Raw genomic sequence first — 13,821 nt, 5'->3', positions numbered from 1 at the left:
TTGTGAAGATCACCACCTGTTCCGGTTGACGAGCTTCTACATGGAGCGACTGGAGCAGGCGATTGAGGAGGGTGTGGAGGGAGTCGGCTTCATGTTAATGGGCGAGGATCACTTCACCGGGCGAGAGTATCACGTAAGTGGGCGGGACATAGGCTGAGTGTAGAACCAACGCAACGGAACCTCTGGGCAGTGACAATCCAGCAATGCTTGTGCACAACATCTGGAAAAGAGTTTTCATGAGCAGAAACTATATTTTCCGATTTTTCGCTCACACTCATTTTTAGACAGGTAAGGATAAAGACAATGATTGGCAGGTGAATTTAGTAAGATGACACTTGACGGACATTGCAAGTGGACAGAGACCTTCTTTACACCACTCTGCCTGACATCACATCATCCTCCCAATATTCGACTTTAATGGACATTCACCAAACTGTGTTTGATGACCCACGGGATTCCCACAAATTAAATATATAGTGACTTATTTCTCAGCTCATTCTCAGTCTACCTTCAAACCCATTTTCAACTGACGAGGCAACACTGACTATCGTCTCTCATTTGAACTACGGACCCTTTTTTGATCAATATCACAACATGCCTCATGGTTCAGTTAACTTCTGTTCCTTGTGAATGTTCCAATTTGTGTTTGTACTTGCTACAGCTTATACTGTTTATATTGGGGAGTGCAACATTATTATCATTAAAAATATTCCAAGCATCTACTGCTAACGCAGTATTACAAAGAAACACTTTCCTATGGTCCTTGTGCTACTGGAGTGCATTCATCTTTTGCGACCCAGAATGAATATTAGTGAAGAGCCATACACCATACTGAACACTACATTCCACGTGACGCAGCTGACAATTTCAGTCCAAACTTCTTTTTCAACATTACCACCAGTTAGCTTTGGTCTGTCACACACGCACAATAGTCCAGAATTTGCTGTCAGCTCCTCACTGCCAGTTCCCAGCTGTAGGCTGACACTGGAGCGCTCATGGAGTCCGGCAGAGAAGTGTGAACCTGTTGGGGTTCACCGACAATTACCCCAGGGAAAATCAACAGTGACTCTGCCATAGTTTGACCTACCCATAGTCATCAAACTCTACAGTACAGCAGCATGATCTTCGGACCATCCAGTCCACACCGACATATCTGCTTAGTCCCATTGAGCGGCGCCCTGGCTGGAGAAGTCCATAACTTCCCCATTGAATGAAATTATCCAACTTGATCTTAAATGTACACGTCGAATGTATATCGACTAATTTCGATGGCAACGCGTCTTACGCTATCAGCAAACTCTGAGTGACGGGTTCCCCTCATATTGCCTTTCACCTGTCACCGTTACCAAATGACCTCTAATTCCAGTCTCACCCAACCTCAGTAGTAAATGCCTTTTCACACTAACTCTCTCTATACCTTTTATAAACAGATACCTCTATCACATCTCCACTGGTCCTCCTACACTCTATGGAATAATGTCCTAGCCTATTCATAATTTCCCTTTCTCTCAGTTCCTCAAGCCTTGGCAACAATCTGTATTTTTCTTTCTGCACTCGGTCAATCATTTATATCCTTCCAAGAGACAGGTGCACACATTGCTTTAAATTAGTTTCTGCCACATCAATTTCGACATAATATCCCAACTTCTGTATTCAATATTTTGATTTATGAAGCCCCATGTCCTCAAAGCTTTCCAACGCCATCTAAATTCGACAACACTTTAAAGAAATTTCGGATGTCTATTCCCTGATACCTTAGTTTAACCGCAGTGCTCAATGCCCTACCACTCAATGTCTTACTATTATCATGGTTTGTCCTCATAAAGTACATCACCTCGCACGGTTCTTCATTAAATTCTATCTTTGAAACTCCATTCCGCCTTTTGCAAGCTGTTCCATGTCCCGCTGTAAGCTCTGATACCCTTTCTCACTGTCACTACGCTGGTGTCATCCACAGATTTGCTGACCCAGTTTACCACATTGTCATACAGAGCATTGTTTTATCTGACAGACAACATCAGACCCAGTACAGATCCCTGCCGCACACCACTAGTCATAGACCTCCAGTCAGAGAAGCAAATCTCTACTATCTCTTTTAGCTTCTCTCGCGAATCCAATATCTAAACTAACTGGCGGCCCTGTCATTAATTCCAAGCAAGTTGCTGAAGCCCCAGTAGACAACATCCACTGACTTGTTTTCATTATTTGCCTCGTAACTTCTTCAGGAAACTATAAGATTGGTTGGACGGGATCTAACAGGCACAAATCAGTGTTGAATACCCGTAATCTCCATCCAAATACTCATATCCCGTCCTTAGAGTACCTACCAATAACTTTACCATCATTGGTGTTGACTCACCAACCTGTAATTCCGTGCCTTAATTTTACAGAGTTTCAAGCAGCAGAACAGCATTGCCTACCCTCCAATGCTTCCACTTCTGACGTTTTAAATTCCTCTGCTGGAGCACTTGCAATCTCTGAAATAGTCTCAAACGAGGTACGAAGGAAAGCACTAGGGATTTATCAACCTTCATCTCCTTCAAGACAGTAAATATCTCCTCCTCTATAATCCGTGCATTGCCCATTATCTCACTGATGTTTTCTCTCACTCTGAAGACACTGTGTGCCTCCTGACTAAATATAAATGCAAAAAAACAAAAAAAGATTTAAAATCTCCTCCGCCTTTTTCAGCTTCATGGATAAAGGCCCATTCTGAACTTCAAGAAATCCAATTTTGTCCGCTGGTATTCTTTTGTTCTGAGTATATTTGATGAAGAGTTTGGGGTTCTCCTTTTCCTGGTCTGCTAGAGCAAACTCATGCCATACTTTAGCCGTCCGGATTTCCTCCCTTAGTAACTTCTGCATTTCCTGTACTCCTCTGACCTTCGAGGCTGTATTTGCGATGCGCTCAGGGCCACTCAGAAACCAGGACCTGTCTCGCCTTTTATTCTGTCACGAATATTCGGTCTGTATTCGTGGATTCAAACTTCAACATTTCAGCCTTGGACGCCTCAAGCCTGCCAATCACCTCGGTACCAGAAAACAACCTGTCCCAATCATCTTTCGTCAGATCCTTTCGGATACCATTAAAATTGGACTTTCTCCAATTTAGATTGTTAACCTGAGGACAAGATATTGTCCATAATGTTCTTTAAACTAATGTCATTTTCATCACCTGCACACCCCTCTATCACCTGACGTGTCGTGTACTCTGATGGCATTCCAGTATTTGCTGTCTGTAGCCATGACTTCAATATATTGATTACGGAAACGTCCCTGGACATACTTGAGCTACACTATCCCATCCGGCCCTTTCAAGTATCGATACCCCAGTCGATAATTCGACAATTAAAATTACCTACCATCAGAACATCGTGTTTCTTGTAACGGTCTGTGATCTCCCTACAAATTTGATCCTCTAAGTCCCATTGACTATTGCGTGGTCCACAATGTCATCCAATTAACGTGTTCGTCCATTTCTTATTGCTTAGTTTCACCCACGTAGACTCAGTAGATGAGCTCTCTAGTCTGTCCTCTCTGAGCAATGCAGAGATATTTTTTCCTAATACCACCCCTCCTTCACCTCTATCGAACCGTGTCTAACGCTACAGAACCCTGGAATGCTGAACAACCAGTCCGGCACATATTCCAACCAAATCATATGAATGGTTACAACGCTGTAGTTCAATGTGCTGATCCATGAGTGAAGCTCATCTGCCTTTCCGACAATACTGCTTGCATTGGTATAATACGGATTTCGGAAAAAAATAGATTCACGATGCTCATCCTTTAGCTACTTGACTTTCCCACACAACCGCTCCATTATCCACTCTGGTTCTTCATCCCCCTGCATCTTAACTTTAACACATCTCCCCTCCCTATGCAGCGCTAACAATCCTTCACTTAAGGGTATCAGCGCCCTCCAATATGAGTGTAAAACCATCATGCCTGTCCAAGTCCCAACTTTCTTGGAAGAGATCCCAATTATCCCAAAATCTGAAGCCCTTGGTCATGCGTCATATCATCAGCCACACGTTAAAATGCACTATCGTCCTATTTCCGACCTCACTAGCACGTGATACGGGTCGCAATCCTGAGAACACAATTATGGGGATCCTGCCTTTTGGATTAGCATCTAACCCCATGAACTCACTTTGCAGGACTTCATCATACTTCCTGCTCTTGTTATTGGTACCAATGTGAATCACGTCTTCTGGCTACTCATCCTGTCCTTAGTAACGTTGCAGACTGGATGCGAGATAGCCCTGACCTTGACAACACACCATCCAGCAAACTTGCTGTCGTCAGCAGAATTTCCATCCTGTTTTCCTAACCGCTGATAGTGAAGATCACTCTTCCCACCCCTTCTGAGTCACAAAACCAAACTCAGTGCCAGAGGCATAAACGACATGGTTTTTCTCTTCTAGGTCATACCCCGAAACAGAGAGATATATATCTGTTATAGAGGGGTTCCCTGCAGGCAGATATTCTGATGTTTCCCCTGCTGACAGTTACCCAGTTACCTATGTCCTAAGCCTTGGGTATACCACTCCCTGTATAGCCCGTCAGTTAACTTCTCAGCCTGATGAGTGATTCCTGGTTCATTCAGTTCCAGCTCCAGTTCCTTAACACAGTCTATAATAAACTGCAGTTGTATGCGCTTCTTGCAGTTGTCAAGGACACTGGAGGTCTCCTTGCCTTGCCACGCCCTGTAGGAAGAGCATTCCCCTATCCTTCCTGGCATTCGCACTGCTCTAACCGTGAAAACAACTGGTAAAATCATACCCAAAATCTGCCTGAAGTCTCACTGGACCTTCTCTGACAATAAGTCTCAACTACCCATTCTATCTCTGGCTCACTCACACTATGTCTTCTCCGCTTAAACGTTGCCAAGTGGATAATGACCCCGCAATCTGTGGCACAGAATGACCGGAATGAACCCACTCGCTTCTTTTAAATTAATTCAACACGCACAGCACGCGGGAGGAACTCAGCAGGTCGGGCAGGATCCCTGCAAACGAACTGTCAATGTTTCAGGCCGACATCATTAGTCAGAAGAAATTTTATTTTTATTTTTATCTCCCGCTATGAACACTTCAATAGTTCTTAGCGATCTGTGACGTTGAAAATGTGCTGGGTTAGTTCAGGGTAGATTTGTACCCATCCCTTTGCTCCTCAATATATTTCCCATTGTTCATTACAGAACGTGACTGAGCTCGCGGAAAAGGGAATCCGAGCGGGCGCTTCCAAACTCCTCCTGGATCTGGTGATGGAGAAGGGCTCCGGGGCCCGGAGGGTGATGTGGGAATCCTTTGTGAAACTACATCACCATTTACCGAAGCTGAGCAGAATATTGAATGAAATACGGGAACGTGGTACGGTGAACAAAACACTGTATGTTACAGCTGTAAATGGTGATGAATTTAGAGTATTACACAGATTAATGCAGGTTAATCTGTTTGAACAGGTGACGACCAGTTCGCCTACATGGACACTGAGCGGGGTATATATGAATTGCCCACGCATCTGAAAGGTAAGCGATGGAACAGAAATCTCAAAAATCTCATTTCGTTACGGCAGTCTGGATACCTGTGTTTAGAGGCAAGTTACTAGACTGGCAGAAACTGTGAGGCAGGTTTTTGTTGCTGTGGCTGACGACAGGAAACCAAAATACATTTGTCACAACACACGGTACATTTTGGGTCTCGGGCGATGCACCCAGACGCATCTATAGGTTTTATAAACTGACATTCCCGTCGCTAAATATCAGGAGATTTGACAAAACTAGAGCCAGACCTCTCCAATTGGAATATCCAACTCCAGCAAAGGAAATCTCACGCGTCTGATCCAAAGTGGAGCCGATATTTGTTGTGATTCCTCCATAAAAACAGAAGACATAGGGGAGCATTAGGCCATTCAGCCCAGTGAGTCTGATCCGCCATTCCATCATGGCTGATCCTGCATCCCACTCAACCACATGCACTTGCCTTCTAACATATCCTTTGATGCCCTGACTGATCAGAAAACGACGACTTTCCGCCTTAAATATAAGTACGGACTTGGCCTCCACTGCAGTCTGTAGCATAGCATTTTAAGGAACCCTACTCGCTAAAAAAAATCCCTCCTTACCTCTGTTCTAAAGTGTCACTCCCTCACTTTTCAGGCTGGGCCCCTTAATTCTGTGTACTCTCACCATTGAAAATATGCTCTCCTCATCCACCCGTTCTTGTCCTTTCATCTTGCGGTAGGTTTCAAGAACGTCCCCGCGTGTTCTATTAAATTCCACTTTTGCCCAAAGTTGCCAAAATGTTCCTCATAATGTAACCCTTTCATTCCTGCAATCATCTTCGTGAACATGCACTGGACCCTCTCCAGTGATAACACTTCCTTTCTGAAATATGGGACCCAAAACTGTTGACAATTCTTCAAATGCGGTCTGACGAGTGTCTAAAAAGACTCAGCATTACTCCAGGAAATTAACCTTCTGGTAGTCTTGCACGAGGACTCCTAAGTACCTCTGTACCTCTGATGTTTAGATCTTCTTCCGATTTAGGTAATGGTCCGCTCTATTGTTCCTTTTACCACAAGGTATTTCCAGACATTTTCCAGTACTGTATTCCACCTTTGACATTTCTCCCTACTCTTCCAATTTGTCTGTGTCCTCTGCAATCGCCTTGCTTCCTCGACAATACCGAAAGCTACACCTATCTTCATATCATCCGCAAAGCCATTTTTTAAATTACTGACAATCAATGTGAAAAGCATTGGTCCCAATACTGACCCTGAGGAAAACCACTAGTCATCAACAGCCAAGCAGAAATGGTCCATTTTATTCCCATTCGCTGCCTCCTGTCTGTCAGCAATTCCGTTCGCCTTGCTATTATCTTTCCGGTAACACCATAGGATTCTAACTTGTAAGTAAGTATCATATGTGGCACCATATCAAATACCTTCTGAAAATCCATTTGACTGGTATCAACTGCCTATCCTTTGTCCACCCTGCTTGATACTACCTCGAGGATCTTTAACAGATTTGTCAGGCAAAATTTCGCGCAACAGAGAGCATAGTGACTTTGACTTATTTTGTCATTAGTCTCCAAGAACCTCGAATCCCCAAACTTAATAATACACTTCAACAATTCCCAACCAATGTGATTTTGCTATCTGGCCTATAATTCCCTTTCTTTGTCCTTCCTCCCTTCTTAAAGAGTGGAGTCACATTTGCAATCCTCCATTCCTCTGAGACCATGGCAGAATCAAGCGTTTCTTGAAAAACTCTTGACCGATGCATCCGTTAACTCTTCAGTAACCTCTTTCAGGACTCTGGGATATAGTCCATCTGGTCCAGGTGACTTATCCACCTTAAGACTGTTCAGTATGCCAAGCACTTTTTCTTTTGCAATAGCAATGACACTCGCACCTCCTGCCTGTCACTCACGAACCACTGCGCACTGCTAGCGTGTGCCACAGTGAAGACATATGCAGAGTACCCATTAGGTTCATCTGCCATTTCCTTGTCTCACGTTACTACTTCAACATCATTTTTCAATGATCCCTCGTCAATTTTATTTCCTTTTACTCTGCATAACTGAAAAACACGTTAGGTAACGTGCAGTATATAATTGGCTTGTCTGGCCTCATAATTAATCTTTTCTATTCTTATAGCTTTATCCGTTGACTTTTGTTGTTTTTTAAAAGGTTTCCTTTCATCCAACTTCCCACCCATTTTTGCTGCCTTATATGCCCTTTCGTTTTATGTTATGCAGTCCGTAACTTCCTTTGTCAGCCATGGTTGCCTACATGAGCTTCTCCTTCCTTCCGTACATTCATGTTACACCTATCATCTACTTCTAAGCCTGTTAGCTCATCCTCAGATCTATCATCCTGGTTCCCTTCCCCCTGCCATATTAAAACACTCCCAGCAGCTCCAGTAAATCTTCCCGCAGGAATGTTGGTACCGCTCCGATTCATGCAACCCGTCAATTTTGTACGGGGCACGCCTATCCTAGAGGTTGTCCCAGTTATCCAAAAACGAGAATCCCTGACCCGCGCTGCAATTCTTCTGCCTCATTCTATTCCAATGTTGACTGTCGTGTGGAGCAGACAGAAATACTGTGATTACTATGTTTGAGTTCCAACTTCTCCGCTTCCTTCCTATCTCCCTATGTTCTGTTTTCCAGACCCCGAACCTTTTTACTTCTTATGTCATCAGTTCAATATGTGCCACGACTTCTGGCTGCGCAACCTCCGATTTCAGCATATTATGGACGTGTCCAGAAACATTTCGGACCGGGGAGGAAAAGAACCACCAATGTTTCCTTTTTCTGTCCACAGAAACGCCTATCTGTCCTCCAGACTATAGAGTCCACTATTGCTACTGCGAGCCTCTTCAGTTTCCTGCTCTTGCGGGCAACAACAGAGGATTGCCTGAATACAAATACAAGTTTCCAGCAGCAGAGAAGACTGCAGACATGTGGTGGTGGTGTATTTCTGAGCTCATCTACCAGCTCCTCGGAGCAAAGGAGACTGTAGTGAGTGCTGGGTGCTTATTGCCTGCATTCATGTCCCAGACCCTCAGAGAATAAGAGACAATAGAGTAGTGCAGCGTGAGTTATACCATGGCTGGCTCAGCCTGGCAAAGGAAACTCTGTGGCTCAGTACTGACAGCTTAAACTGAAAGGACTATCAAGAAGATCAGGTCAGTTATGAGAGAAGTAAAATGACGTAAATTGCCCATTGCAAACCCCCTCCGTGTAATCGTCTGCACTTTTGCAGAATTCAACCAAAGCTGAGCAGTGAAAGCAGTGAGACCACCCGCTCCACACAACACTCTCCGCTCCAGAATCACGTGAGCACTTGGTGCTCGCTGGAACACCGGGGAGTCTGCAAACTACGAACAATAGGCAGAGCGGAGCTTTTAACTACATATCTGAATCAGATCAGAAATGTTTCTGGCCCAACGTTCAATTTCAGACACTCTGTTTCTGATCTCCTAATTTCGCCCAAACAATGTCTTCAACAAGTTTCTTCATTGTGGGCTGGAATACGTGAGTGTTTGTTGTTCATCAGATCAGTCAGTGACAACCTATTTCTTTCCGTCCTCAGATGTTCGACAGAAACACATGGAGACTCTGCGGGCACAAACTGAAAAACTGAGAGTGAACACGATCCTGATGAGGGAGAAGGTGAAGGTTTTCCAGCTGCTTGATCGATACGCTGAGCTCACGGTCATTTCTACTGTTCGAGAAAGGAGACTGGTAGAACATGAGCTTCTGGCAAGAGGCAGAGACCAGGAGGAGTGGAGACAGAAACATCTCCGCGGAGAGCTGGAAAAAATCCGCATTGATAATCTATTTCAGAGCAGTTACTCAAATAGATTTTGGGGAAAAATTAAAAGATTATTTGCGCGATCAACTTCGGGACGTTCGGCAGCAGTGGCTGGAGTACCGGGGATCGGGAAAACAACACTGGTACAAAAGATTGTTTATGACTGGGCCTCGGGGAAAATATACCAACAATTCCAGTTTGTCTTCAGTTTCAAATTCCGGGATTTAAACTCCATTAACTGTAGAATAAACCTGAGGGAACTGATTCTGGATCAATATCCTTACTTTGTGAAGTTACTGAGAGAGGTCTGGAAGAACCCAAAGGGATTGCTGTTCATATTTGATGGTATAGATGAATTCAAACACAGAATCGACTTTGCTGACAGTCGGAGAGATACAGAACCCAAGCACCAGTGCTCAGATCCCGAGTGCTGGTGTGAAGTGTCGGACATTGTGTATAGTTTAATCCAGGGCAAGCTGCTCCCAGGGTGTTCAGTGCTGGTGACCACCCGTCCCACTGCGTTACATTTACTGGAAATGGCGGAGATCAGTGTCTTTGCTGAAATCCTGGGATTTGTTGGTGAGGAACGGAAGGAATATTTCATCAGACATTTTGAAGATCAGACGGTGGCGGCAGCAGTTATCAAACACGTGCAGGAGAATGAGATCCTGTACACCATGAGCTACAACCCCTCCTACTGCTGGATCCTCGGTCTGGCACTGGGCCCCTTCTTCACACAAAGAGTCAGGGACCCGCAGCGAGTTCCCAAGACAATCACCCAACTGTACTCCTACTATATTTACAACATCCTGAAAAACCACGGGCGTGAGATTGAGAACCCCCGTGATGTGTTATTCAGGGTTGGTCAGTTGGCCTTCAGAGGAGTGTCCGAGAAGAAGATTGTGTTTACAGATGGAGATTTGATCAACTACAATCTGCAGCCTTCCCAGTTCCTGTCCGGGTTCCTGATGGAGCTTTTGGAGAGAGAGGATTCTGCCCGGAGCGTGGTGTACACATTCCCACACCTCACCATCCAAGAGTTTGTAGCTGCAGTCGCACAATTCCTTGATCCAAATCCCGGGGATATTCTGAAATTCCTTACTGAAGTCCACAACACAGCAGATGGGCGATTTGAGGTGTTTCTCCGTTTTGTTGCTGGTCTCTCCTCCCCAATGACTGCTCGGGGTCTGGAGGAGTTTCTGGGTCCATTTCCTCATGAAACAACCTGCCGGGTGATTGACTGGGTGAAGGAAGAGATTAAACGCCAGAGTGGTAACACAGAGAATGAAGCTGGTAAAAGGAGCCTCCTGAACACATTGCACTACCTGTTTGAGTCTCAGAATCGTGGACTGGCTCAGGCTGCACTGGGATCTGTGGAATCACTTTCATTCCGCGGAATGACACTGACCCCGATTGACTGCGCGGTCCTGTCTCATGCCATCGGACTCTGTGAAACAGTAAAACAGCTCAAATTGGAGTACTGCCTAATTCAGTGTGAAGGAATCCAACGTCTGGGACCCGGGCTGCACAGGTGCCAGGATTTGAGGTAATTTGTTTTTAACTCTCACTCTGTTCTGTTGTTTTTGTTTCAGTGTAAAGGAATTTGTGTAAAACTCAAGTAACTCAGACTGTGAATAATTGTGATTGGTCGATATTCCTGTGGTTCCTTGTGAAGGGATGTTGGAGACATTCATCAGATCAGTGAACAACGGCCATTGGTTTAATGGTAGTAAATCACAGGAATGGCCGTGTTTCCTGCTGCCTGTGACACGTCCATTGACAATGTTCCTTCTCACTGTTACTGACACCCAGACCGACACTGACTGCAGCAGGTGGGTCAGAGATTCACACCCCCTTCCCGGTGAGGGACAAGAGACCGTCAGCAGACCGTCCCAGTGAGAAGGAAATAAATAGCATTGTTAGATTGTCCTCTCTGCCCTTCCCCGTGTGTGACTATCTCCATCAGTCCACCTGTATGACTGTGCTCACAACCAGATACCCAGACCTCATGGGCGCATCTCTTTTCTCCGGACTGTGGGCCTCACCCTCCCGTCCGCGCGATCTATTTCTGCCTCATTGTCTTGTCGATTCATGTTTCCCTCATGGATCTCTCTACCACATCTACCTTCCTCCTGATTGGATCTCTTCACCTTTTACTCCTTCCTCATGTGGAATCACTTTCCATCCCCTCCCACCTTTGAGGATCTTTTCCGCAATTTCCCATGGATATTTTCCAAAACACATCTCTTCCTTACTGTGGAAGTTTCTCCCTTTCTGCTCTGGCCCCGTCGACCCTCTCAAGGCACGAACACTTTTCTAACCATCATGGACAGAGACAGAATTTGGGGACTTGACAGTGTAACAACGACGGACTAAATCACTGAGGTTCGGTGAATATCCCGGAGCTGGTCAGTGAGAGTCATTGACAGTGATGGGATCTCCGATCAGTGATTTACTGAAGGGTTTAATGTTTCCTGAAATACCCGAGTGAGAGAAATTCCCTGAGACCCACGGTTTGAATCACTTTGTTCATCAATTTATCTGTTTACGTTTAGACTTGGGGATAATAAACTGGAAGATTCAGGAGTTAAACTGGTGTCTGCTGCGTTGAGGAACCCGGAGTGTAAAATACAGAAACTGGGGTAAGTACCAGACTGTGGGAGATTGTGTTTACTGTCACTGGGTGTCTGACACTGAACTTTAATGTGATCAGTAATTGGTTTAATAATAAACACTGGGGATTTGTACCATCTCCTCTCTCTGTGTCCTTCACCCTCACTCTCTCTTATCTCCAGGCTGGACTATGTCGGTCTCACAGATTCTGGTGCCGAAGATCTCGCCTCCGCTCTCAGTAGAAACACATCCCTGACAGAGCTGAACCTGAGTGGTAATGAACTGGCAGATTCAGGAGTGAAACTGGTGTCTGCGGCTCTGAGGGACGCGAAGTGTAAAATACAGGAACTGTGGTAAGTACCAGACTGTGGGAGATTGTGTTTAGAGTCACTGGGTGTCTGACACTGAACATTAATGTGATTAGTAATTGTGTTACTGATAAACACTGTGGATTTATACTGTCTCCTCTCTCTCTCTGTCCTTCACCGTCCTCTCTCTCTCATCTGCAGGCTTCACAGTGTCGGTCTCACGGATTCTGGTGCCGAGGATTTCGCCTCCGCTCTCAGTACAAACCCATCACTGACGCAGCTGAGCTTGGCATCAAACTCGCTGACAGACCGATCTGTCCCCGCTCTCCGCCGCATTATACTGACACACCCGAGTCTGGAGAGGATCTGGTGAGTGTTTGTGTTAATGTTAATATCAGCGGATCCGCGGGTTTTCTGGTGATATTTTTGTGGGTGTTCTTGAAGCATAACCTCAGTCCCCTGTAATGACACTATTGTATAATCCATTTACTGAAACTTTAATCCTCCATCTGTTTCAGCCTGAGTGGGAATCAGTTCAGTGAGACATGGAGGAAGGAAGTGGAGTCTCTGAAGGAACTTCGACCCGGACTGAGAGTGGATCTGTGAATATCTGCATGTGTCAACATCACAGCCCGCGGGATAGGGATATTTTGACCGAATTTCCGCCCTCCCATTAATAGGCGCCCTCCCGTTTAATTTCCAACCGTTCCAACGGACGCTGGCTCTAGCCAAGCCCTCTGTGACGTCAGAGATGGCTCCACAGTGACACAATATCGCTTCACGTCCCGCGTTTCTGCTTCCGGCTGAAGTCCGGGTAAAGAGCTCCGACAAGTGCGACCTCAGGAATTACACAGACAGGAAGACCCCGCGGGTGGGGCCGAGTTCCCCGGATGGGATTATCCCAGGAGAGGATGCTTCTTTTTAAGGATTGGGCTGAGGCCGATGCATTCGGCAGTCTGGCCGATGTAATGATGTTAAATTAGCAGACACCTCGGCATTGACCCTCGATCTGCAGCGATCTCAGACACGGCACTGTGATTTTATAATCAATGGGTGAGAAACGGGACTGTTTCTGCAGCCTGTCACTCGTTGTCGCCGATCAGTTAATTGTGTGTGACTGTGAGTGATTCGGGAACAGTGTATTTATTCCTGCCCGTCAGCAGCGCTCACAATGTTTAATTTACATTTGAGCTGAGCCGAACATGTCCTTACCTAAGAATTTACCCAGGGTTACCCATTCCCCTCCAATTTTCAGATCTCCATGTACGTGTACAAGAGTCTCTTAAAAGACTCTATCGTATCCGCCTCCACTGTTGCCAGAGCCCATTTCACGCACTCACCACTCTGAGTAAAGAAATTACCCCTGACATCTTCTCTGTACCTACTTCCAAAAGCACTTTGTGGAGTCACTGCCTGTTTATGGTCCCTCCCCACGAACACTGATGAAATAAATAAAGAAGTTATTGATTTTATGGCTCCTTACTGCCACCACATCCGTCAAATAGAGGGAATGTTTATGGGACAGTGTGAAGGGAGCTTCACTCTGTGTCTGACCCCGGGAGTGTGTGATAGG

At 45.4% G+C, this 13,821-nt stretch overlaps 1 protein-coding gene across 1 annotated transcript; it reads left to right on the top strand.

The window, feature by feature from the left end:
• Positions 1-13,675, top strand: LOC132386992 (NACHT, LRR and PYD domains-containing protein 3-like). Its single transcript, XM_059959350.1, has 8 exons — positions 1-133; positions 5,204-5,375; positions 5,468-5,533; positions 9,106-10,873; positions 11,883-11,969; positions 12,123-12,293; positions 12,450-12,617; positions 12,767-13,675. The coding sequence occupies exons 1-8, from the start codon at positions 41-43 to the stop codon at positions 12,852-12,854; spliced, it is 2,613 nt and encodes an 870-aa protein (XP_059815333.1). The 5' UTR covers positions 1-40; the 3' UTR covers positions 12,855-13,675.
• The last annotated feature ends 146 nt before the right edge of the window (positions 13,676-13,821 follow it).

Source organism: Hypanus sabinus, unplaced genomic scaffold, assembly GCF_030144855.1.
Source record: "Hypanus sabinus isolate sHypSab1 unplaced genomic scaffold, sHypSab1.hap1 scaffold_1456, whole genome shotgun sequence".
Classification (NCBI taxonomy): domain Eukaryota; kingdom Metazoa; phylum Chordata; class Chondrichthyes; order Myliobatiformes; family Dasyatidae; genus Hypanus; species Hypanus sabinus.
This window is presented reverse-complemented; position numbering and strand designations above follow the sequence as displayed.